This window comes from Symphalangus syndactylus, chromosome 13 (assembly GCF_028878055.3).
Source record: "Symphalangus syndactylus isolate Jambi chromosome 13, NHGRI_mSymSyn1-v2.1_pri, whole genome shotgun sequence".
NCBI lineage: Eukaryota > Metazoa > Chordata > Mammalia > Primates > Hylobatidae > Symphalangus > Symphalangus syndactylus.
In genome coordinates this window covers 99158473-99185625 of record NC_072435.2, presented here as the reverse complement: position 1 = coordinate 99185625, position 27153 = coordinate 99158473, and the positions used below count along the sequence as shown (strand labels likewise).

Below are 27153 nucleotides of genomic sequence, written 5' to 3'. Positions count from 1 at the left end.
TGGGCAGCATCTATAATTGTGGAAATTCCCCAAGGAACTGTGGTTCACAGTTTATGAGGTGGGACTTCAGACCTGCATCTTCATGAAGGCGGAAGCCCTTTGGGGACAAGGTTCTGGAAGTCAAACTTTCTTTGACACCTGTCTCAGAATTGTGAGGAGTGGGATGCTGTCTGCTCTGAGGGGCTGTTTGGGGCCCTTACTTATTTTCCTAGTTTTCTTACCAGTTTCATCTCTCTCTTTGTTTCATCACATCGATGGGGCAGAATCGGGACAATGGAGGGAGGAATGAGAACTCCTGTCAGTGTGTAAATTCGGCCATTTTTGGCAGTGATCTCAATTTCTTCCATTGCCACATCATTTGCCAGAATCTGTCCCTGGAAAGAAAAAATGACATCTCCAATTCTGTACTGCAGGACTGCCAGTGATCCTCAGGCAGACTGAATGGTGGCAACTTTGCTAAAAAGTCCTCAACATCACTTAACTTTTCATTGGAGGGTAGGTTGCTATTATAAGGGTTTGGCTGACAGGGAAAGATTGAATCTGTTCAGTGAATTCTTGACTAACACCAGACAAGGATGCCGTTGTAGAAATGGTTCTTGCAGGTGCGGGGCTAAGTACGAATTATAATTATTCAAGCTCTGCAATATACTTGCTGTGAGACCTTGGGCAAATTCTTTGACCTCTCTGTGGTGAAATAGGAATCCATTCATTTGAATACACTTATTTACCTCACTTATGCTCTGCCTTTGGATCTGGGTATACATCTGTGAACAAATAGATGAGTTCTTGCTTATGTTTTAGTGGAGGGAGCAGAAAATGAACCAGTTAGCAAAGATTTCTGATCTCCACTTTCCTCATAAACCTGCCACCCACCCCCTGCAGTATTAATGACAGCTTCATTCTTCTGGTTGCTCAAGTCAAACTCCATGAGTTATCCCAGCTTCCTCTGTCTTCACCCCCATTTAACCCATCAGCAAATTCTGCTTTATCTACTTTCAGAATATTAGGTTGGTGCAAAAATAATCACAGTTTTTGCAATTTTTTAAAAATTGCAAGACTGCAATTATTTTTGCACCAACTAGATACATTCAAAATTCAACCACTCCTCACCATGTCCCTGCTACCACCCTGGTCTGAGTTACCATCAGTATTCTCCAGATTATTGCAATCAAATCTCCTCACCAGCCTCTCAAAATGTATGCCTGATCATGTCATTCCTCCATTCAAAATCCTCCAACTGCTTCTCCTCTCATTCCAAGTAAGACCTTCATCCTTACCCTGACTTCTTAGGCCATGCGTGACCTGACCCCCACTCTCCTCCTCTCTCTCTTGCCCAGCCTCCTTTCCTACTCTTCTCCCTTTTGCTCCCTCTGCTCTAGCCCCACTGGCCTTGCTGTTCCTCACACAGCCCAGCATGCTCCTTTCTGCTCTGTGCTTTTCACCCTTGCTGTTCCCTCTGTAATGTCCCCTGGATATTCACACTGCTTGTTCCCCTATTTCCTTCAGGTTTTGTTCAGATGTTTCTTCCCCATGAGAGCTTCTTGAGTATTTATCTAAGATGTTGGCTCCATCCCCACCTTCTGTCCCCCTTCCTTGCTTTGCTGTTTTTCTCCTTAGCACTTGCTGCTGTCTAATAGATGATATATTTTATGCACTCAACTTATTTTCTATCCCCTATTTACTAGAATGAAATTTCCATACAACCAGGGACTTTTGTCTGTTTGTTCACTGGTCTGTCTTCAGGACCTAGAACAGTGCCTGATGCACAGTAGGAACTCAATAGATATTTGTTGAAAGAATGAGATAATCATCACCATCAATAGTGATTCTATATCAACCCCGTGCTGCTGGATGTTTGTTCATATTGCAACCCCAGGGAGTTAGAGGAATAACGCAGACTTCTTTGGAGTTCTAAAAATAAATTGTGTTCCCCTGACCTCAGGGTCTTTGCACATGCTCTCTCTTTTTTTTTGTCTGGAACTCTTTTCTACTGATCCCTGTCCAATTTCACTTTATTCATAGCATGGCCATCACCTCCTCACTGAAGACCTCCTGGCCCGAAGACGCTCTCAGACTCCTCCTGTTCTGTGCTCTCACAGCCCCCTGAATTTCCTCTTGGGCGCATTCATAACCATTGTAATTAAATAACTCATTGCCTAGTGAGTTATTTAAAGTCTGTCTTCCCTGCTGGGCTAGAAGTCTATCTTTTTCACTCCTTTATTCTCAGCATCTAGTGCAGACTCTCACACATGTAGTTGCTCAGCACATATTTGCTGAGAGAAGTGAACAAATGAATGAAATAATCATAAAGATTTTAAGCCCATGAGTTAGCATAGAGGCAGGATAACCTGATGAATGATCATTATCAGAGCAAAGATGTGTTCAAGTGATGCTGGCAGTGGTTGAGTTTTCACTTACGTTGTCGGTGGTGTTGAACTGTATGAGCTGGTTGGCCATGCTCCTGATGTGAGGGGTGGAGATGAGAGTGGCCACTTCAAGCTGCGATAAGAAGAGAACAAAAGGCAGAGATGTTTGGGGCCACACACAGGGCCCTGAGTTCTTAAAGTCCTCACTAGAAAAAATAGGCTTCAAAGTGAAATAAGTAAAGGGAGTTTTGATCTCAAGAGTTTTTGTGGCTTTGAAGATCGCTCTGATAATGGACTCATTGTTCATGGCTGAGGGTTTGTTCAGAGCTACAGGTAAAGGACATTTTCTAACATCAGAATATTGGAATTCAAGACTAAGTTAGCTATCTTGGAAGCAGAGAGAAAGTAGCAGCAGGAAAAGTGGGGCCAACCTGAGTAAATGGGACAATGTGGTATCTGACGAGTTCCAGAAGCTTCCGAGATCCCTGCAAAGGAACCAAATACTTCTTTAGTCAAAGAAGAAAATGCAACACTTCCACTCTTGTGGAATCCTCTTCAAATGACGTTAGACAATCAAGAAAAATGACCCGTAATCTATTGGGAAATCCAGGGTGAGAGAAACCCCACCTCCAAATAGCTAACATTCACCAAATTCCCACTCTGTGGAAGAGGCTGTTTTGAAAGCATAATATGCACGTCTCATTTAATCCTCCCAATAGCCATGTGAGGTGGGGACTCCTATTGACCCATTTTATGTGTAGTAATACTGAGATTCAAAGACATGTCCAAGGTCACAAAGCTAACTCAGGATATGAGCCTAAGAATCAGCCCAGGCTCTCTGTAACTCTGCTCCATCACTTCTCAGAATGTCTAAGGCTATATTCGGGATTTTCTAAGACAGCCTTGATTTATGATTCTGTTCCATTTGCTCCATAAATAAACGTCTGTTTGTCAGACCACATACAGGTACTTTAGGATTATAGAGTCATAGGGATAGCGATCACCTTTTCCTTCCATGAGAAGTTCGTCCCTCTCCTTCAAAGCCCTTTCCAAGGTTTCTCAAGCTTCATAAAACTGAAGCAGCAGTGGAGAAAACAGGGTCCTAGCCCCACAAAGGAGACTGTAGACAGGATGAGCAGCCCCTATAGGGTGCCCTGGAGGGAGGCTGCAGAGTTGAGGAACACAGGGACCATGCTCTTTGTGAGAAGAAGGCAGCGGTCACAGAGGTCTGCTGTGGTTTATCTGCAATCCCCCAGCTAAGTCAGAGATGGGTGTTACAAGTTTCACAGCCCTCAAGTTCTGCTATTTAAGTAGCACAGCCACAGTCACTCTGGCTTGGAAAAGTGAAAGATCACAAATCAAGACCCTAATAACTGCCAAGAGGTTTAATGTTCTAAGAACAGGTTGCAACAGGGTGAAGTCCCAGGCTGAAAGAAAGCCCTGCTGAACCTGAGTTTCCTCACCCAGCCTCCTCTCTGCATTTGACCTTGGTCACTGTGCCAAGGGAGTTACCTGTTAGTAGCAGGACCACCTATCCTGCTGTCTGGTACAACCCTGGTCTATGCCTATTGTCCTGGCAGCTCCATTCACTTTCAGAAGTGACCTGGCATGGATGATGTTATGTGGCCACCATATCTATTAGCCAATAGCATTATGTGCAGGGCAGGGTTATCAATAAGAATGTTGAAACTGACCACCAGTTAGCCAGCCCTGGAAGTGATGCTTTCTGCAGCCCTGGTTCTGTTACTATGTGACCTTGAGCAAGTCACCCAGCCTTTACATCTCAACTTGCATCTTCAACTTATGTCTCAGTTACTGCATGGTATTCAGAAATGGAGACTTACAGGCAGAAGCAATGTTATTACATGCTCTGATGCTCAGTGGTAGAAGGAGTGAGACAAACTGGGGACTGTTGGGAAACATCCCCCAAACTTGACTGCATCCACCAAACTGGACTGCAAACTCCTGGAAGGCAGGGGCTGGGTCTGTCTGGCTTGCTAACCACCCATCACCATGTCCCCAGCCAGTGCAGTGTGGTGCATACAGAAGTTTTCCATAAACATTTGTGCCAGTAAATTAAGGGCGTGGGTAGGGGTCCTGGAAGGAGCACTGAGCTGCCCTCAGGAACATGAATCTAGTCTTGGTTCTGCTTGTGCGTAACCTTCTGCAAGTCACTTAACCCCTGAGTCTGTTTCGCCTGCAAAATAAGGGGACTGGTATGGATTCCTTCCAGTCCTCTGATGCTTCTATAGGAAAGCATTTAGCAATGAGATAATCCACTTTCAAAGCCTCAGGAATTAATTGCTGAATCCTTTTGACAAGAAACAGAAGAATGAGAGGGACAAAGGAATTGATCCGCATCACTCCCGTTACTGTGTGTGCCTGTGTCTTATCTGGCTGAGATCTATTGGAGCCATTGCCCAGTTCGAATTCATTCCAGTGTGGCTCAAACTGACAGGATATGTTTCCAGGTGCTGTTGTTGAAGAGCCTTTTGGTGCAATACATTCTTTTATGAGGGCACTCACTTCCTCCCTGCTGTTTTAGGTAAAATCAAAACCAAACAAAACCAAACTCAAGTTCTTTGGTGAACTTGAGGCAGAAAGAAATAACTTGACCTTGAACTGTATCAATTGACGTCCCTTTCCCCACTTTACTTGCAGGGTGTCTGTGAATTGGCAAGGGCAGGTGTCTTGCTCTCTTTGCTTTTATTTCTGTCTGGTTCAGTGATGAAACCATAAACTGGGGCTTGTAATCAGAAGCTGTGGTCTCTGCAGGGATGGGAGGGTTTCCAGACTGAAATTTTGCCTCAGAGAGAAGTAGAAAGATACACTGGGACGAAAACATGACATTCCAAAGTCAGCATTAGAAGCCCTTCTTCTAAAGAGGACTGTTTATTTTCCATTTCATTGGCATAGCCGATGGGGAATTTCCTGCACTCTTCCCTGAAGATAAAGCTGTTAAGATGGATGGAAACAGAAGGAGCTTTGTATAGGTTGAGAAAAATTAACCTCTCTGTACCTGAGAAAGAAGCAGAAATGATTGTACTTCTCACCTAGAAATTGAAATGGAAAAGCACTTTTTAACTCAGAACAAAGAGACCTGAAGTTTCATAATCTTTGCAGGCAGAAAGATACGCCTTGGAGAGAAACAAGATTGAGAGCCAGGAGCAGTGGCATGCATTAGCCATTTTTGTGGTGTAAGTATTCTTATCAAAGGCTTATTTCAAGCTATAAATGTCGTCTCATTGAACAGAGCTCAGAAGAGATGTACACAATCTACTCTTGAGAGCTTAAATGAGTCATTTCCAGATACCACTGGAAGGAGTTACAAGGGAGGAGAAAGAGAAGAATGTCTGGAACAAAGGTGCCTGACAGAAAAGCAATGAGGTTGATTTTTTTCCTATTCTAGTTAAAAGGTTTTATTTTAATTTTAAGTGTGTCATAGAGCCCTTTTATTATTATTATTTTTAAAATGTGCATCAAATTAGAAGCTATGTACTCAGGGAGGCCACATAATCTCAGGATTTTAATAATTTCTTAGCAGAACAACATTACCTTTTTTTTTTTTTTTTTAGCTCACTTTAAGTATGAATGTGAGTTCTAAAGACAGGTCTAGCAGTTTTCTGCAATAGCTAGGTTTCATAAAATTTGAGTGTGAATCATATTTTGAAATATCATTCTATTTTGGAAGACCCTGGGAAATATGGCTTTTCCTATGGAAACTTATAACTAATCTTTTCATATGTTGAACATCTGTTTGCAATGTAAGAGATTACTTTTTGATTTATCTCCTTGTTAAGTTTTTAAAAAATCCTAAGTTTTTTGACAGCAAGATATCCTTATAGATACCTGAAAGCATTCTAAAAAGGGATATATATCTATGTGAATTCCTGAACCTAACAGGCAACAACTTTCAGCATTCCCAAAACAGTGTGGGCTGGAGCTATCTGAATTAGAAAGTTGGTGGTTACCAGCGTGTCTATTTCTGGGCCTCATCTCAGCACCACTAAACAAGAATGCTTGAGGTAGGGCTTTGGAATCTGCCTAGATAGCAAGCTCCATGGATGGTTTCTGACTACACTATACTTTGGGAATCACTACCCTAAAAGATTGGGACATCCTTTCTTCCTTCCCTCCACATTCTATATAATCAACACTGATCTTTATGAAGTCATAGGTCATCTCTCCCCATTACCAAGATGGTGGCATAGTTTCAGGGCACTGGAAGAAAGCATGTGACCTTTCATGTAATTCCACTATTTGACATTCTAACGAACAAAATTCCACAATAGGCTGTCCTCTTCAAGTTAAGTCTATTATTTCTGGGAAAGGAAACACTTTAAATGGTTTCAGTCATTGACACCCTGATATAAAGAAATCAATAATTGCCCTTTTAGAGGAGAATGTGAGAGAACTGAAAGCCCATGGTGGAGAAAGATGAAAGCAATAGAAAGGAAAGGAAAGGAAAGGCTGAAGCATCTAAAAATAACATGTATTATTTTTAAAGTCTAGCCTAGGCCTGGCCCTGAATGGCCTAGTTTAGGCTTCATTCTCTAGGTGGTTTTAGAGTTGTAGGGAACTTAAAGTGTTGATTTTACTAGTGAGAAATATTTGAAGAGTCAGGACAAATCAAACCAACCATTTAGGCCTGGGATTGCAAATACATTTCATTTCCTGTATCAAGTCTAATTGATTACAGCTACCTGAAATTCTATTGAAAAGACTGAAGCCATATCCAGGCTTAGTTCCAGAATGTTGTGATTGATTAGTGATGCCTGCCTTGGTTGTTGGAAGGTAGGTGGTGATACATGTGCAACTTATTTACTATCTCTAGTTTAGGAAAAACCTGTTTGGACACGGACTGAGGCAGTGCTGCTGACACGATGCCATCAGAGCAAGCAGAATACGGTACCTCTGGAGAAAGGAGGTAATCGAGAGTGCCGTCCTTCATATTATTCAATGCTTCATTACTTGGAACAAAAATGGTGTATGGTCCACCAACTCCATCCTCATCTAAGGCATGTCCCAAATTGGTTTCCTGCATTTGGGAAATGAAATTTTGTATTTGCAGCCTACCTTGGACAAATATTTAACATAATTCCCCAGAAATTTATAACTGACACCCCTGCTAATTTTACAAAAGTCTTGACATAAACATTTTTCAGAAAATTATGAAAAGTGCGTACCTCTAACAAAGATCTGAACTTGCTGTACCTTGGTTGTAGCATTGTCATTATGGTTTGCTAAAAAGAGACATTTTGCTTAAAAATCGGGAAATAAAATGTTGTGATTTAGGAAATACAAACCCTAACATTTAAAGACTGATGACAGAGTTTATGTGTCAGTATGGATTTATATAAATGAACCTGGTCAACTGCAATGCATTATATAAATGTTTGCTGTCATTGAAACAGTAGTTCAGATCTGCATGTTCTGAAGTATCCTTTGGCCCTCATCATCTAGGTCAGAAGTAATAAGTTTTATTGCAGCAACAACTGTCCTCTATAAAACATTTTCATGACGATTGGTCATAGACTGAGTTGCCTGATGCAGTACTAAAAGAGGTAAAAAAAAATCCAGATCTTTCCCACGTATGTTACTGCCTGTCTTGCTTTCTTTCTGCAGAGATTCCCAGGATTCTATTGGAAACAGACAAACCACCTCTTCCTCTCTCTGCTCGAGATCCTAGCACAAATGAAGCACAAGCACAGAGTGCTGGCATGCTCTGGATGTGACTCTCCAGGGAACAAAGGAAGATGGACCTGGGCTGATGTGACTTTTATCTAAATACTCACCTCATTGTTGCTCTCAAATGTGGGTTCTAACTTGTCCATGGCTCTGTCAAGGATGTGCAGAAGCCCATTGGAAGCAATGATGTCCCCCTGTATAATTTTTACCTTCTTTTTGCCTCCATGGAGTTTAAGCTTTATTTGATTGTCCTAAAACACCAAAGAAAGATAAAATAAGATTAATATGGTGTCCTGGAAGGAGCAAGCACTGGAGTAGAGTCAGAAGTCTTGGGTCCTTGGGCTTTGATATTTATTGGCAATGTGATTTTGGATAAGTCACTTAATCTAAAGTGGGGATGAAAGTATCTGCTTTGTTAACCTCACAGGGTTTTCATTAAGATCAAATTATATAATGTATTAAAGCACTGACAACTATATATGCTAAACCTGGGTAAGGTGTTATCAAGCTCTTCTCCAGCAGACTGCAAGCTTCATAAGGACAAAACTATTTAATTTACTATGAATTCATCACTCATTTTAGTGTCTTGCACAGAGAAGGCACACAATAAAAATATTTGTGGAATAAATAACTGAAGCTAATTCCTTCTTCCTCCCATATAACTCCTAATAAGTGACAGACTTAGTAAATATTGGTTGAATGAATGAACAGGTAAATACATGCATATCCTTGTGAGAAAGCAAGCCACATCTTCATATCTGTCATTCATCCATCCATGCATGCATCCTCCATCCATTTCTCCAACCATCCATCCATTCACCCATCCATCAGTCCATCCATCCATCCATCTATCCATGCATCCTCCATGTATCTCTCCATCCATCCATCCATCCATCCATCCATTCATGCAACCTCCATGCATCTCTCCATCCATCCATCCATGCATCCTCCATCCATTTCTCCAACCATCCATCCATTCACCCATCCATCAGTCCATCCATCCATCCATCTATCCATGCATCCTCCATGTATCTCTCCATCCATCCATCCATCCATCCATCCATCCATCCATTCATGCAACCTCCATGCATCTCTCCATCCATCCATCCATGCATCCATCCATCCATCCATCCATCCACCCACCCACCCATCTGGTGACCTATCCATGTATCTACCCATCCATCTGTACAGTGACCTATCCATGTATCCATCCATCCATCCATCCATCCAGTGACCTATCCATGTATCTATCCATCCATCCATCCATCCATCCATCCATCCATCCATCCATTCATCCATCCATCCATCCATCCATCCATCCATCCATCCATCCATTCATCTATCCATCCATCCATCCATCCAGTGACTTATCCATGTATCTATCCATCCATCCATCCATCCATCCATCCATCCATCCATCCATCCACCCAGTGACCTATCCATGTATCCATCCATCCATCTATCCATCCATCCATCCATCCATCCATCCATCCATCCATCCAGTGACCTATCCATGTACCCATCCATCCATCCATCCATCTATCCATTCAGTGACCTATCCATGTATCCATCCATCCATCCATCCATCCATCCATCCATGCATCATCCATCTTCACACATGCACTGCAGCAGATTGGTTAAGAATGTGGGCTTTGGAGCCACATTTGAATCCTGGCTCTGGCACTTACTGTGTGGCCTCTCTTCTTTCTTACTGGAGCAACAGGGATTATGACAGTCCCTCCTTTACAGGGTTATTGTGAGCCTTATGTAACACAAATAAAGATTTATCCCCATACTTTGCTTAGAACAAGCACTCAAGGATCTATTAACTATTGATGTTTGGTAAAATGTAATAGTATAGGTCCTATGCTTATATACATGCACATTTTGTTGACTAATCACCTGCTCCCCAGCTCAGTAAAATCACAGAAAGAGTTAAGAAATGGGAGGGGGGGTGGGGGAGGATGGGTTTATATAAAAAACAAACAGAACTAATGGCATTGGGAGAGATGAATGTTAGGTTGGAGAAGATGGATTAACTCCAGCAATCTAAAACAAACAAATCTATTTCCTTCTGTAAGAGGAATGCTGATCTGGCTTTGTGCTGATGCTTTCAGGAAGCAGGTTTATAGCAAAGTTTCTCCTTCCTGATGGCAGCTGAATGACAGTTGCCTTGCAAACTAAATCAGACCAGACCAAAGTCAAACACTTTGCAACCCCCTTTGCACAACACTCCACCCTTCCTCCATGGCCTTCCCCAGTGTTGCTGTCCGTTTCTTCCTACATAAGGTGTTTGACAAACAATACATAAGGAAATAATTTCCTTGTAATTTTTCAAAAACCCCAAACAAAAAGAGAGAGAAGGCCATGGGCATTGGCTTGGTGGACAATTTAGTTCTGGGAGTGAAAATCAGAGGAACTCTTACCTTATCGCTGTTGAAGATTTCCCCTGACTTTCCAGTCAAGGTGTAGAACGTGTCTGTGTTATTCATATATTCGGTGTTCATCTGACCAGCAATTATGTGGAGTTTCACAAAGTATTGAGCAGCTTTATGATTCACCAAAAGCTCATTTATCTAAGACAGAACAGCCAGTTTGACTATTATTTGAAGAAGAAAATGAGTTTTGTAACACATGCTGTGCCTTACTTAGTATCAAAGACATCAAAGCCAGGGCACCCTAACTTGGGTTTGGGCTTTTGCAAATACAAATGTATGAAAGCACTGACAATTATATATGCTACACATTACTATCAGTTCAATCAACCAGGGCCAGGCCTTCCAGGAAGTAGAAACCTGGAGAATTGGCAGCAACGCACAATCTACTCTCAAACCGGGGGAGGTTGCTCTAGCACTGAAACTGACATGGGGAAAGCACAGCATCGCAATGGCCCCAGGAGGAACAAGGAACAAGGAATCTATCTTGAACATGGGAAGCAGACGGGAATAAAATATGAAGTTTCATGGAAAAAGTAGGTAAAGCAAGTAAGCTGATTGTACTTTTGAATAGAAAAGTTCAGATTTTTGAAATCCATGGTATCAAATCTACATTTTGTCACTATTACGTAGTCAACACTCAACAGATGCTTATATTAACTCTGTGTAAACTATGTGTTAAATGAGAGACCACGTGCAAAGTGCTTAGCCTAGAGGCATACAGTGTTTGCTGGTTCTTTCCAGCAGGAGTGGTGTGAGGACATCTCTGAAGGTGAACAATAGAAAGATGAATATCAGACAGATTAATTGTGGTGGTATATAAGGGTTACAGGGAACTTACTGGGTTGTGATTCATTGCAACAAAAATTATTATCACAAAATATCGGATTAAGATAACCCAATTTTATTTTTTCATTTTTATTTTTTTCCACTTCCCAGATTTCAATCTTTTATTGGCTTCCACCATTTTATGTGTATTTGTTAATCCATTTACTTAAATGTTTATTTATTTCTGGCTGATCTGTTTCACAGAGCATTTAAGACAGATGACAAGAACACACAATAAAAATCAAGATCAGGGCCAGGTGCAGTGGCTTACGCCTATAATCTCAGCACTTTGGGAGGCCGAGGCAGGCAGATCACGAGGTCAGGAGATCGAGACCATCCTGGTCAACATGATGAAACCCCTTCTCTACTAAAAATACAAAAATTAGCTGGGCATGGTAGCATGTGCCTGTAGTCCCAGCTACTCAGGAGGCTGAAGCAGGAGAATCGCTTGAACCCGGAAGGCAGAGGTTGCAGTGAGCCAAGATCGCGCCACTGCACCCCAGCTTGGGTGACAGAGTGAGGCTCCGTCTCAAAAAAAAAAAAAATCAAGATCAGGAAAAATAAAAACATATGTTAGATGGTAAAGGTGGGAGGGAGAAAGATATATAGGATACCAGTTCCTACACAATGATTAAAATGGAGGCCAGTGAAGATAATACATTGTATACAAATCGATAAGTCCATCATTTACATTAAACCAAATATAACTATGTTAGTGATGCCATCTCGACAGGACGCCTCCACCAGACACTACAAGTTTCATTCCCACTGGATGACATTATCTCAAACAACAGCTGCTCACAATGAAGACTAAAATTTTCTTCTTATTTTTTCCCTATCGCTTGCACCATTTATAATGATTTAAAAACCCCACATATCTAGCTAATACATCAGTTTAATTCTTCCTGTGGGAAGTGAGCACTTTTGCATTATGTAAATCTTCTTTATCACCTGGATATATGTTAAGAACACTCAGTGGTTACCTGTAGAGGGTAATGATTGGAAACAGGGACCAGGTGGCCTTCTAGGTTGCTGGAAATGGGCTTGGTGTTTACACAAGTAGGTTCACATTGGGAAAATTCATTGAGTTGTACACTTACAATTTGTATACTTTCTGTAAGGACGTTATATATCGCTAAAAGAAGTTTGTCAAAAAATCACCATCCTTATCATCAGTAGGTTTAATTTTAATGGGGATTTCCCACTTTAAATAAAAGAAGGTACTCCCTACTAAGGTTTTTCATGTTAGCCCGTTGGTGTAGAGTCATTTTAAATACTCACATCGAATCCTTTCAGTCCCTTGTCTGTAGGTAACAGCACCGTGAAGGGTCCCAGCTTACTCAGTGGCCAGGCATAAGCTTTGCCTTAGGAGTCGAAATAACACAAAGAAAGAAAACGCCAAATGAGTCAGTGGTACATGAGGAGTAAAATCAGGCAACAGGTCTTGGGTCATGACCAGTCCATTTATGCCCTTCTCTATTCTAATGGGTATGTGCAGGCCCTGTGTCAACTGGGAATCTCTCTAAGAATGTAAGGCACCCTAAAGCCATGGCCTCAATACTTTCCACATAATGCCATGAGAGTTTTCCTGCAGACAGCCTCAGCTTCAAAGATACCCTGGCTGAGCAGTTCAGGCATGACAAAATCCTACCACAACCCCAGAGTCCCTGACCCTGCGCTTGACTTTCTGAGTTGTCACTGTCTCAGTGAGCAAAGATGCAGCCCTTGTTTTTATCCAGGGCCAGCTCAGAAGAGCCCCGATTGTTGGTTTAATGCTCTGCAGTTGCCATGTTGAACTGTTTAATAAATTTTGAACCAAGAATCCTGTATTTTCACTTTCCAGTGGGCCCAGCAAAGTACGTAGGTAGTCCTGTTTCCATAACCTGGGGAAGCTGGGATGACAGGACAGGCTCTGTGTTCTCACACCCAGAGGCAGTGTACACGGACTTTGTCATGGGGAAGGTGAAAGGTCAACAGGACTCTGTCTAGGGAAATGTTGGAGGGCCTGGTCTGCAAAAAACACTACCTCACCCCTGTCTGCTCCCATTTGGTATTCGAAGAGTTCTTAGAGTAAGGCTGTGAGGAAACTGGCAGATTGCCCCTGAGCCCAAGGGATGCCACTAATACTTGACGCCCTATGGGATGCCTTGGGAAAAATGGGACTTTGATGCAGGAGACATTAAATGGGATATTTAACCTTAAGATTTATGCAGAGAACACAGCATTGACCCATCAATTACACTTGTTTATCTATGTTCTTGCCGGGAGATCATTTTTGGCAACAGGTAAATTCCAATATAAAAGCTGATATTTTAAAGTTTCTGTTGATTGGCCAAGTCTGTGTTTTACTTTTTTCAGCACGGCTGGATTTGTGTTTTATTGGAAGTTGTGTCCAATGCTGTGATCAGTTATAATATTTCATTCTCTAGAGAGTGTGGAGTAATGGCCCGTAGAAGCTATTTGCAAATACATGAGGGTGTTTTAGGCTCTCACCTTGCCTGTGGGGGCTGGAGGTGAATGTGTCACTGTAGGCAGTTAGTGACTGGTGGACCAAAGGTGCTAAGATGGTTGCATACAACCAAGACTATTCCAAAATTCAAACAGCTCCTCCACTCAAGAACAAGGATGCTGCCCTGGGGTCTCAGTCACCCTCTCTATTCCCAGTTTTACCTGCCAAGCTTTGTTCATACCTGAAGGATCTAGAAGGTCAAGGACAAGAGGGACAGTGTGTATCCTTACATCAGTAGCTGTCCTGGTCTTACTGTTACTGAAGCTCTGTTGGTCTATGGTGACCCCCAAACCCTGTCCTCAGCTCTCTGCCTACTAATTTGTGCATTGCTAGATCACTTGGCACTATCTCTTTGCTTGTATTCTTGGAAACAGCTGCCTGCCCTTTCCCTCTCACCTGCATGACCCTTCCAAAAAGGCTGATTCTAATAGACAAGGCTCGCCTGTCCCTTTCTGAATCATTGTGTCTTGCAGATGCCCTTTCCTGAAAAAGGACTTTTGTGTGGAAATCTGTACCCATAGCTGCGTACCTAGGAGTGAGATGAAAGAGGTCAGCCTTCCTTGCCATTTTCCTCTGGGTTCAGTATTTAATTCTCTGAGTCGCTCCATAATGTTTCCATAACACGTTAAGCCATCACCCACGTAACCTTTCTGGCAAATGCATCTACAGAGAGGGGGAAAAGACATCCTCAGGGTTTTACAGCCATTGAGTATTTTGATTATACAGTCCGATCCCCTCACTGAACAGATGGAGCAAAGTATGCCCAGGGTAGAATAGGGACAAGAGAGCATTCCTAGTGTGGTATCTGACATCTAGTAGCTCCTCAAGAAATGGATGCCTAATAAATTAAATGTATCTGTCAACACTAGATATCTTTGTATGCTCTTTGTCTCAGTATTTCTCAAAGTGTGATCAAGAAACCATGCACATCAGAATCACTTGGAGTGCTTAATATATTTAATATAATAAATGTGGACTCTAGGGCTCCACTGCATGACTGAATCAGAATAAGCTACTGAATTCAGTCTGCAGGACGGTAAAGATTCAGCATTATTGATCTACTTAGAATGCTTCTCCCCCGCCCCACCCCAGCTCCTTCCTAGCTGGGAGCTCTGCTCAATTGCCACTTCCTTCAGAAAGGCTTCCTTGATTGCCTGTCTCTTTCTCCACTCCCTCACTGTGTCTCCATTATATATACTCTCATGGAACCACATAGCTCTTCTCCATAGCAGCGATCATAGCGCAATTTCACCCTGATCTGTGTGGTTATTTGATTAATATCTGCTTCCCTATAACATTTGAGAAAAGAGTGAGGGTAAGGGCTGTATGTGTATTTGTTCACTGTTGTGAACTCCAGAATCCAGCACAGGGTAGGTCCATAACGGGTGCTCAATTAATAGTTGTACGATAAGTAGTAACTGAATTAAATAAATAGCAAACAATGAAGTATATAAACAATGAAAATAAATATAGAAACTATGAAATAAATATATAAACAATGAAAATCACAGAGATTTTGTACAATAGTTTCATAAAAGAGAAGTAGAGTTAAAAATGTACTATCAGTGGTATGCTGATAAATGTTTAACAACCAACTCTCTGGGGGAGGGGAAGCCCTAATTTGTAGCATTTGCCAATTTCCATGGTTCATATGCCAATCTTGACCAATTTCAAACTAATAAGATGATGCTAATCCTCTTGTGAAATTCCTGAAAATTTAACACTTAGCTCTTGTGAGTCCATAAGCCCTGGCTACAGCAGGCCACAACCATGCAGTACAGAGGAGTTGACAGCTGGCTGAAATTGACAAGGTGATGAGGAAGATGACTTTCACAAGCATCTTGGAGATGAGCCAGGAACCAAAGCGAAGTAAGGGAAGAACATTCCAGAGAGGAGAGATGCAGGGAACCAAAGACGTGCTGTGACTACATCACAGTTTTGCAGTGCTCAAACCACACCACAGCTGTGACTCACACTGAGGAGAGCATTCTGAAGAAAGACTATGCACTTGTTAATCCACGTGCGTTTCTAAATATATTTCCATGGCAAATAGATTACATGTTCAACAAGTTTGCTGCAGACCTTCAGAATCCTACCACCCTCTGCCTGGATTGTTGCACAGCCTCTACCTGGTCTTTCTGCCCTTATGTTCTACCCTGAAATCTGTTTTTCATACAATCTCCTGACTGTGCTTTAAAATTCTAGCACCTGTGTGCTTAAAACCCTCACTGACTCCTTTTATCCACGTGAGAAAGTGTACACAGGAGAATCCTGCTCTGTCTTCCTTTTGCTGTCCACTGAAAATTCCAGCAGTGCTAAACTGCTTCTTTTTTTAGGCTGTTATGCTTTTCTCAGCCTGTTTCTCCCACCAGGAATGCTTTCTCACCCTCACCTTATCACTCTGGTGTGACCTCTCCCCAGCAGTGTTGAGCACTTCCAGCACATCTCATCGATACCTCTGTCACAACCCTATCCACCAGAATTACCTCTGGAGACACTGCCTCTTCTGCTAGATGGCACACTCTCCTAGGAGATGGATCCCAACTATAATAATTCCTCATTATATCCTAGCACGTAGGGCAGTGCCTGATTGTTTAACTGATTATTTACTGAGTATTTAAGTACCTTCTTAATTCTAAGAACTATCTAGGTAAGAGAGCTACAAAGATGATAATAAGAGACACTTTGCCCTTCTTGAGTCTTACATGCTAAGGATGGACCTGAAAACAAAATAATTATAGCAACATGGTAAGGCCACTTGACCTCCTTGAGTCCCAGTTTCCTCTTCCATAAAATGGGTTTAACAATACCTTTAGGATGGTTGATAGAGAGATAAGGAAAGAAAAATAGCACTGTGACAGACATATAGAAAAAGCTCAATGCTTGGCAGGTGATAATGACAAGGACAAGGCTGACATGATGAAGAAGGTGACTATAATGACAACAGTGACCTAGAGGTGCTGGGATATAGCAGGACAACCCGTAGAGAGATAAATGAAGTTTCATTGTAAGTGCCATGATAGAAGATTGAATAGGATGCTATAGGGCATGGAGGAGGAAGTAACTGATTTTACCTGGAGAAATAGGGGACAGCTTCTAGGAGAGAGTAATATCTAATTCTAGAAGGATGCACATGAGTTCTTTCTTTCTCTTTTCTTTTCTTTCTAGAGTTTTCGCTCTTGTTGCCCAGGCTGGAGTGCAATGGCGTGATCTCAGCTCACTGCAACTTCTGCCTCCTGGGTCCAAGCAATTCTCCTGCCTCAGCCTCCTGAGTAGCTGGAGTTTTGGCTTCCCAAAGTGCTGGGATTACAGGCCTGAGCCACCGCGCCCGGCTGCCTATGAGTTTTCTAGCTGGACAAACACTTGGGGGATCATTTACTGATGAAGCCTTTGGGGTTTTTATGGAGAATTGGCTCTCAACCAGAGGCAATTTTGCCCCCGTTCCCCCGCCCCGCCCAGAAGCCATTTGGCAATGTCTAGAGACATCCTTGGTTGCTACAACTGAGATGGGGATCTACTTACACAGGCCAGCCCCTCACAACAAAGAACTGTCTGGCCAAAAATGTCAATAGAGCTGAGGTTGAGAAATCTTTTTATAAGGAATTACTAAAGTAGAATTAATCATGAAACAATTTAATACAATCAAATAACAGTTTCCTACTTAAATGTCAACCTCCTCTGCAAGCACTGTGCTACGCTAATTTAAGGATGGAAAAGGAGGAGACTGGTAACTCTGGGAAGTGATATAATACAACAGTCATTGTTAAAAATTAATCCTGCTGTAAGTTACATTCCTTCATTTGAAGACAACTGTTAATAGCAAGACATGTAACCTTTACAAACCACTGAGTATGTTTCTCTCTAAAAGTTTCTTAAGTTGTTAGGTGGCCAATGGTCTGTTTTGTGTCAAGTGACTTGGCCTTTCTTTCCTAAGGATTGCAGGAGAATCATATTTTAATGGCCTCAGTGCTAATGGAATGCACGAGACATCACTATTTTTAATTTTTATTTCAAATCTCAGTCCAAAGTCTGAGATGTTACGAGACCAGTTGCTGACTTAACTGTTCTCAGTTGAGCCATGGAAGAGTCACAACATCACCTCTTTAGGAAATTGTTTTCTTTTTATTAGGAGTAAATGTCTCTTGCTGTCTTAGGGCTTTAAAAACACCCAGAAGCCATTTGCATTTTACAGTTATGGGTTGAAATTAATTACACTTAATGCTGGTTGAGATTTAGTTAGTATATAGGGTGTCCTCAAAGTCTTCAGTTGCTTCCTTTATTTCTTCACTGGTTCATTTCATTTCTTCATTGTTTCATTTATTCCTCCAAATTCTCCCTCATTTCACTGTTTTTTATTTCTTATTTTATTTTTATGTTTAACATTTGTGGGTACATAGTAGGTGTATACATTTATGCGATACACGAGCTATTTTGATACAGACATGCAATACATAATAATCATATCAAGGCAAATGAGAAAGCTCTCATTTCAAGTATTTATCCTTTGTGCTACAAACAACCCAATTATACTCTTTCAGTTATTTAAAAATGTACAATAAATTGTTGTTGACTGTAGTCACCCTGTTGTGTTATCAAATGCTAGGTCTTATTCATTCTATCTGTTTATATATTTTGTACTCATCACTTCACTGTGTTGATTGGTGACAGGCATTGTTGCAGCAAAGATGAATAAGACATGGACCTTATATTCTAGTTGAGGATTGAGATAAGTTATAATAATAGCCAGCATTTATTAATAGCTCTTATGCTACATAGTCTATAAGGGCTTCAGTGTGGTGTCTTTTCTAATGCAACAACGCTATAAGGTAGGTCCTGTTGTTAGCCCCATTTTAGATAAGGAAACTGAAGCACAGAGAAGTTAAGTATCTCATTCAAGATCACACAGCCTGTAACTGGCAGCGCCTGTGCTCACCGCCACTATGCTACATCCTTATCACAGTTCTGGACCCTAAATGCTCTCATAGACACATTCCAGGGTGCTCTGGGAGCCCAGAGGGAGGGGCATCAGAGAGGACTGGGAGGACGGGGAGGCATCCTAGAGGTGGAGATACTTAGTCTGGCCATTGAAGGAGCAGGGTGTTAGGCTGACTCCCAGGAGGTGGGTGGAGGGTGGGGATGGCATCCTAAGTAGAAGGAAGAGCAGGTGCAAGGGCCAGGAGTAGGGAGCACCATATCATGTTTGAAGAACAGTGCGATGGACTGAATGTTTGTGTCCACCTCAAAATTCATATATTGAAATCCTAACCTACAGTGTGATGGTATTATTAGGAAGCACGGCCTTTGGGAGGTATAATAATTAAATCAAGAAAGTAAAGGCCTCATGAATGGAATGAGTGCCCTTAGAAAAGAGGTCCCAGAGAGCTCCCTCCCCCTATCCACCTTGGGAGGACACAGTAAGAAGTCACCACCTATGAATCAGGCTTCACCAGATCCTGAAACTACTGGTGACTTGATTTTGGACTTCCCAGCCTCTAGAACTGTGAGAAATAAATTCCTGTTGTTTATAAGCCACTCAGTTTATGGTACTTTATTATAGCAACCCAAACAGACCAAGACAAATAATAAGTAGTTCAGCAGAACCTGAGGCAAGGGTATATTCACGAGTGTGGTGGAGATAATGCTGGCTCATCTGCACCTGTTATGAACAGCCACTTTTGGCCATACCCTCCATACCCTGGGAATGGTCTCAGGCCCTGGAAACTGGTTTGGAGCTGTTTGGGCAGGAAATTACAGGCTTCTGAGTACTCTGAGTGTGGTCTAGTGGGGGGCCCAGGCTCTTGGGGAGCATGCCCCTTTGGACATTCAGATTCCTTGCCCTGGTGTAGACAGCAGAGGGCCAGAATGGGAGCTTCTAATAGGCAGTGCCCAGGGGAGGGGCTCCTGTTGCCCAGGTCTAAGGGTCAAACTGCTGGAAACATATCTGGCAGTGGCTGAGCTGGGATTTAAACCTAGATCCATCTGAGAACGTCTCTTGCCACTGTACCATGTTGCCTTGGATAGGACTCTTGGGAAGACTGTATACACTGAGGATATCCCAACCTGTACAGATCTTATATAAACACTGAATATCATCAATGTCACTAACATTCCAAGAGTCCCTACATTTCACTGTTGTTTGTACTTTTGCACAACTGGAATGTAAACTGTGCTTATTCAAATAGGCCCACTCGGCCATGTCCTGGCTATTTTTCAGCTGAGTTTAGTTAAATAAGAGAGAAATGCTTATCTCTTCTATTGTCTCTTACTTCCTACAACTATTAATAAGTAGTTAATAAGTAGTTAATAAGTAAAAATAAAAAGTCAAAGCATAAAGTTATTTGTTCTCAGTAAGAATCAAAATGGAGCTTAGAGTTTAAAAGCATATTATATACATGAACTCATTAGCTCTCCACAGGCAGATTCCTGGTCTCTAGACCTACTTGACAGGTGAGGGAACTGTGGTTTAGAAAAGTTTGGTCTTGTCTAAGGTCACCCCAGGGAGAGTGGTAGAGTTCATGTTTGAACCCACCCTTCTTCATCAGGTGGTCTTCTGTGACAAATGCAGTATGATTTTGAAGACTCTGCATAAGCTACTTGCCATATTGAGAAGGCATAAATGAAATAAATTTTTATCCCAGATGAACTAAATTACCCAAGGACTGATGGCTTCATATTTTATCAATATAACTTAGCAAGCCTTTTTACTTAGGCCTTTTTTCAGCTGAAGACAGTCAATTTGAGGTGTAGGAAGGTTTGTGGGTGATACATGTACCCCTAACATCACAATGTTAGGTTATCTGACATTCTAAACACAAATTTGGATGCAGCTTATATTATTCTGATATTCCCATTTCATTTTTAGATTTTATCCTCTCAAACACAAAGGAAAGAGATTGCTTAAGGTATTCTATTTAGACTTTCTCAGAGGGTGGTAAAACATGCATACACCAGCTTGTTTGGTTCTCAGTATTGCCAGAATATATGTTTGAAGGGAGGGTGTGCCTGGATGCATATGTGTGTTGGGTGCCTCTGTGCCTATATGCATGGCTGTGGTGTATTTGTGTGTGCATTCACATGTATTGAGGGATTTCTAGGTGCCAGGTTCTGCTCAGAGATTGATGAATTTAATCCTGTTTAACTTTCAGCACAGCCCTGGTGAGAGGTACAGTTCTTTCCCTCTTATGGTTGAAGAAACATCGGTTCAGAGAGGGTAAGGTAAGTGGCAGACTTGGGATTTGAACCTAAGTGTTCTGATATCCCAGCTCTTTCCACTCCATGTACAATAAATACAGATCTATTTATCTGTTCAGATAGGACATGATGATAATACAACCTATTGGGGCAAATCTACACACTGACCACTGAGTTATAAAAGGCATCTTTTGAACTTCCCAAAAGATGAAGGGGGCTCTGGAATCACAGAAACTGTTTTATCATGCTATGGTTGGATGTTGATTGTGGTTTTGAGCTCACAATGGCACTATGAGTCTTTTTCAGATGCTGATGATAGCGAGAATTGAAAATGGGACAGAGAAACCTCAGTCTGCGAGTCAAAGACTTGGGTTCTAGCTTCGGTTCAGTCACTAATGAAAACACGTTACACTGGTGTCATAGTTTCCAGAAACATTCTCTCATATAATCATCACAACAACCTTATGGAGTATAAATCACTGTGCTCATTTTATACAGGGAGCAACTGAGGCCAGAGAGATGGTGCCACTTTCCCAGGTCATGCATCTCGTGGGTATCAGTGCTGAGACTTAAACCTATGTCTTCAGTCCAAATACCATCTTCTTTCTATCATGTGAGCTGCCTTTGCCTCAGAAACTTTCACACAAATGTTTTTATTCACAGTAAACCCCTTCTTTTGAAACCTAGAGTCCAGGAAACACCACTAGTGCTTATTCACTTTCCCTAGTCTTGTTTTGTGCTACTAACAAGCAATATTTCATGAGTGAGGAAACAGGCATGTACATTAGAGGTCATACCCCTGTAATCTCAACAACCATTTGTTTCCCCAGTCACAGTGGCTTCCTTCTCCCACATTCCGACCACTTCATATCAAGTTATCAGGCCACATCAATATTCCAGAGTATTCTAGTGGTCGTTATAAAGGAAATAATTGTTGAGTGTTTAATTAATTAAAGATTTATTGAGTACCTACTACAATCCTTGCTCCTACTATGTGGGGTGGGGGTGGATACAAGACTGAATAAGACACATTTCCTCCCCTTCAAGAAACTTACAGCAATGACCGGACACCATTTTCACCGCTTGGAAATGTTGGTGGAGGAATTGAAAAGACTTACTCAGTTCGGCCTGGTGCGATGGTGGTGCAATTTGCATTCCTATGACACAGGTTATTTGATTTACATATATCAGTCATACTGCACCCCACTCCAGGTACGAAATTCTGGTAATGCTCCTTACACTCACAGTGAGACTTCAGTAGACAGGGAGAGAAAAACAAATAGGATCCTAGTTAGTTACTTCTGCTGGCATTCTTCTTTAACTTGTATTTTTATTCTTCCATAAAAACTCACTCAGAGTATGTCTGAAGTGTGGACTTAAGCTAAAAATTTGTCAAAGTATCTAAAAGTAGAAATCATGTTTACATATGTCACCTGCTGGAAAACTTATACTCCTTGCTTATAAAGTTTAGCTTCAATTTTCTTGTTTCCTAACCCTTGACCTCCCTAGCTCCATAATTCCCAGTTTTAGATTGTCTATAGGTGAGCAGAAATTGATGTCCAAATGGGAGGTATTATTGCTTTAGAATAATGGTTTTCAACCAGGAGTCTCAATCTAGGACACACTGGACAACATCTGGAAACAAGTTTGTTTTTTTTTTTTTTTGAGACAGGGTCTCACTCTGGTTGCCCAGGTTAGAGTGTAGTGGTGCAATCTTGGCTCATTGCAGCCTTTACTTCCCAGGCTCAAGTGATTCTCCCACCTCAGTCTCCCGGACAGCTGGGATCATAGGTGTGGACCATCATGCCCAGCTAATTTTTTGTATTTTTAGTAGAGATGGGGTTTCGCTATGTTGCCCAGGCTGGTCTTGAACTCCTGGACTGAAGCAATCCATCTGCCTCAGCCTCCTGGAGTGTTGGGATTACAGGAATGAGCCACCATGCCCAGCCTGGAAACATTTCTGAGTGCCATGATGGGAGGAGGCGGTGCTACTTGAGGTCAAGAATGCTGTTAAACACCTCACAATGCACAAGAAAGCCCCTTCCCGCAAAGAATTATCCAGTACAAAATGTGAAAATTGCTGAGGTAGAGAAACCCTGTTTTGGAATCATGCACATGCTGCTTCTGTGTGAACAATGGAGAATTTCTAAGACTTGAAAATCTGTCTTGGAACCCATTTTCAGAGATAACGCATATTTTTTATCTCACATGCGAGGTCTTGACATTCATGGCATAACATTAATTTTCCCATAAAGACCCTCATTTTACAGATGGGAATTTAGCCCCTTGAATTTTTCTGCAATCCTGCCCCAGAAATCGATAGCAGAAAAATGTTGCATAATATATCCTTTCTCTTTGGACGCAAGGTTGGGTGGATTCTCTGCAGGGAATTCTAGGAACATTCCCATCAGCTAGCATCCAGGTGATTAGACTGCACGGCTATTTGGGTCGGGCACTGAGCACTTCCTCCTACCTGTGCAGCAATACCCTTCTGTATGGACATATTTCCTTCACTGAAGGCTTGATGTGCAGTTATGGACACAGAAGGCATCCACTAAATAAATACTCAATGGACGAATGTGCTATTAGGGCCAAGGCTCTTTCCACTGGATTCCTCAGTGAGGGTCTCCTGACCAGATTTTTTATCAGTCAAGGTCCCGATGTCATTTAGAGGGACAGTGTCTCTTCCCAGAATATTCTCACTGCTGCCTATAATCTATCAGTGCTGCCTGACGTTTTATCTGTTTCATTCCTTTGGGACACTGTATTTTTTGTTGTAAGAGCACCTTTTAAATTAGAAAGCCATTGCAGAATGGAGGATTGCTGGTAAAAGTCAATCATATGTTCAACAGTTAATTTGTTAATCTAATTTTGAATTATGTATATGTTTTGCCAAACACCATATAGGACTATAGGACTGTGACAGGAGAGAACGTAAGACAATTAAGTTTGGATGGGGAGCTGGGAAAGTGTGAGTTTAAAGGATAGACGGGGTGAGCAGGCACTGATTTCAGGCTCTGAGCACATGGAGGACTGTCTGGAGGGGAAGACCAAGTGGAACATTGAAAGGGAGAATTGGGATGGCATAGAAGACAAATGATACCTGTGACACATAGTGGCTTGTCAAACTTCTAGATACATCAGTTCCCTGCATCATTTGCTCACCTGTCCAGGCCCATCGTATTTGCACACTGTAGACTTTGTAGGGCAGTTTCCAAAGTTAATTTGGCAGGGGTCCACAGGCAAGCACACTTGGCCATCCCCATGGTAGCCTTCTTGGCATGTACAACTGTGCTGATTTGGTCCCAGGTACGTACAATGAGCATGAGGGTGGCAGATTTTTTGTAAACATGGATTGATGGCTTGAGAGGCAACAGCAAAATGAGAAGCAGTTAGTGAACAGGGTTGGAGAAGGAAAACTGAATCATGAGCAACAGTGGATCACAGCTCATCAAAGCCACAAAGGCAACTCACAGTTTTCAAAGACAAACATTTCCTCTCATTTCCCTCTGAACCAGACAGATTTATGTATGGCCATCAGAAATTGTACAAATATTGTGTTGATATATTAGTAGACCATTTTGTATATGTAGTCAAATATAAAATAGCATGAAAGAAAACACTGACACAGAATTTATAGTATGTACTCACCCCTGCTCTAAGAATTTGCTATATATTAACTCATTTAATCTTTACAATAATCCCTGAAAGTAGGTACCATTATTATCTCCATTTCATAGACAGAAAAACTGAGACACAGGAAGGTTAAAGGTCATGTAGTCAGTAAAAGGCAGATCTGGGACTAAACCCAGACAGTCTGGCTTGAGAGTCCATGTTTTTAACTGATATATAATACAGCTTTTTATAAAGTGAATAAAATAAAAAAGATAAAATAAGAAGCATTAAATGTTGTTCTAACATTGATTAAGGTGATATGAAAACATATAAAAATCTATATATGTGCTTTCATAAGAGAAGGAGAAGCTGCCATTTATTGAGCATTTTGCTTGGCACCTTTTATATACATTTCGCTCAACTACACAGAGAGAAATAGAAATGGTCATTGTGTTAAGGAGGTTGTGAGATTTTTTTTTCCTGTTAGATAACCTAAACATCTCAATGAATAAACTAGCAGAATCTAAATTCTACTCACGCTCGCAGTATTTGCCATCGCCTTGGTAATTGGGAAGGCATTTGCATTCCAGTTTGTTTTCATCTTCAGTGGAAGGCGAACATCTGGAATTTTCTGGGCAGAGCAAGGCTGCACATTCAGGGATGGCTGCATAGGAAAATTGTTGAAGTACTTGCATTAGTAGAATAACCAGTTCTTAAGACCCCAAACTGCAGTATTCCCTTTTATTAAAAAGCAATACAAACTCATTGTAATAATTTAAAAAATACAGAACACACAAAGTTAAAATTGTCTTCTCGGTCTCCCAAATTTACCGATATCATCAATCAATAAAATATATTAATTTATAACATTATTTGTATGATTTTGTAACAAAATAGAATCTTGTTAAAATATTTAGCAATGTTATTTTTAATTTGACAACATATTATGAAAGTCTTTAAGGATCTGCTTCGATCTGTAGGTAACTGCATAGTATTTCAAAAGATAGGTGTGACGTAGATGGCTGTCAACCCATGAAGAGACTGACATATCAGCCAACTTGCAAAGTGAACAAGTTGGGCTAATAAAGTTTCATGGATGCTGGTAGAAGATACGAAACTTCTGGGTTAGAGTGAAGTACAGCTGAATACTTATAGCAGGGGCAGCAGCCAGGGTATCAGCATTTTGGCACCCGTTTTTTCAAACCTCAATTCCCATGGGGCAATTCAAAAAGGACTAGACTGAGACATGTACATGCAGTGGGTTTCATCATAGGAGGTGAGCCCTGATCTTAGGGTACCTAATTTTTTTTTTTTTAAATGGGCAATGTATTATTTAGGGACAAGCAGGAGACAGAAACCACGTAATTATTTGAACAGGGAAAGTTGTACTATAAAGGATTATGAACAATTAAAATCATGAAAAATCTGCTAGTGAGAGTTTAAAATAAAATAATTCTAAAGAATAAAGAAATAGCAGGTCTATAAAGAGCAACCACTGTACTAGGGCTGAGACAAGTACCCAACGTATAACCTTCTTCCCTCCAGGCTGAGATCTGAGTATCACTGGAAAAAGCATGGCGTTAGTCACTAGATAGCAAAGTTGCAGAGATACTTTGACAATATTTGCTGGAAATCTGCTCTCTGGGGTGGCTGGAAGGTCATGCATGGGGAGGTCACAAGCCTTAGAACTCACTAGGTGCCAAAGGAATCTGCTAGCCAGTGGGCACTGCTGGCAGCAGCAGCTAAGAAGCCACCTCTCTGTCATGCAGTGCATCTCTGTGTGTGGTTCAGGCCTGGGCAGCTCCAGACCAGCTGTGTGGGATTTAGGGGGTGTGTCCAGCTCTCCAGATGACCAGCTCTTCAGGGGCCTTGCTGTGCATGGGGCTGAGGAGAGGAGTACAGAACAGCCTTCCCCTGGGGTGAGGCATGGGCCTGTGCAGTCTGGGGCTCCTGGCTGTGCTGCCACTTCCTGAGTCAAGCACTGGACAGTGTGCATTGGCCAAATGCTGGAGGGAGCTGAGCTCTGCAGGAACCTGGCACTGGAGAAACTATGTGGGGCTAAGAAACAGAGAAAAGCTGTTTTTCTGGGAGCCCGGTGAGTGAGTCAAAGCAGAAACAGGGAGAGAGCCCTCGCTTCCTCCTCTGTAGTCCTTCTGGCACTCTTCATTGATGAGGCTTCACGTTTTGCTAGCTAGTGAAAGAGAATCATTTATAAAGCCCAGCTCCATTATCACAGAGCAGGCAAAAAGGGTGACTTTGGAGCTGAGAGGCACTGGCAGTGAGCCTGCCTGCCCTTTGCTCCTGAGGGAGATACTATGTCTTCCAAGTCTGTTCAGTATACGAACATCCTTGAACAGATGATCTGGAACAAAGAGCAGTCAGTGTATTGCTCTCAAGATGTGCACACATGTGAGAGATGCATGGAGAATTGTCTCCCAACGGTGGCTAGTTGAGTAAAATAGTTCACAGAGACTATTCCCCCACCCCTTCCATAAACCAGAAGTTTTGGCAGAAAGTGGCT

General features: G+C 41.8%; 2 protein-coding genes across 2 annotated transcripts in view; one reads left to right on the top strand and one right to left on the bottom strand.

The window, feature by feature from the left end:
• STAB2 (stabilin 2) overlaps nt 1-27153 on the bottom strand; it is a 182892-nt gene that overhangs the window by 101945 nt on the left and 53794 nt on the right. Inside the window, exons 7-18 of the mRNA XM_055236360.2 lie at nt 25171-25296; nt 24183-24379; nt 22136-22269; nt 14356-14489; nt 12599-12681; nt 10481-10630; nt 8162-8305; nt 7553-7609; nt 7279-7404; nt 2798-2851; nt 2419-2499; nt 222-374 (exon numbers count right to left, since the gene is read on the bottom strand). Of these exons, the coding sequence (XP_055092335.1) occupies nt 222-374; nt 2419-2499; nt 2798-2851; nt 7279-7404; nt 7553-7609; nt 8162-8305; nt 10481-10630; nt 12599-12681; nt 14356-14489; nt 22136-22269; nt 24183-24379; nt 25171-25296 (1439 nt within the window). The remainder of the gene's footprint in view (nt 1-221; nt 375-2418; nt 2500-2797; nt 2852-7278; nt 7405-7552; nt 7610-8161; nt 8306-10480; nt 10631-12598; nt 12682-14355; nt 14490-22135; nt 22270-24182; nt 24380-25170; nt 25297-27153) is intronic.
• Nucleotides 8774-9814, top strand: LOC134732087 (splicing factor 3A subunit 2-like). The gene has a single exon (XM_063614826.1). The coding sequence runs from the start codon at nt 8774-8776 to the stop codon at nt 9812-9814; it is 1041 nt and encodes a 346-aa protein (XP_063470896.1).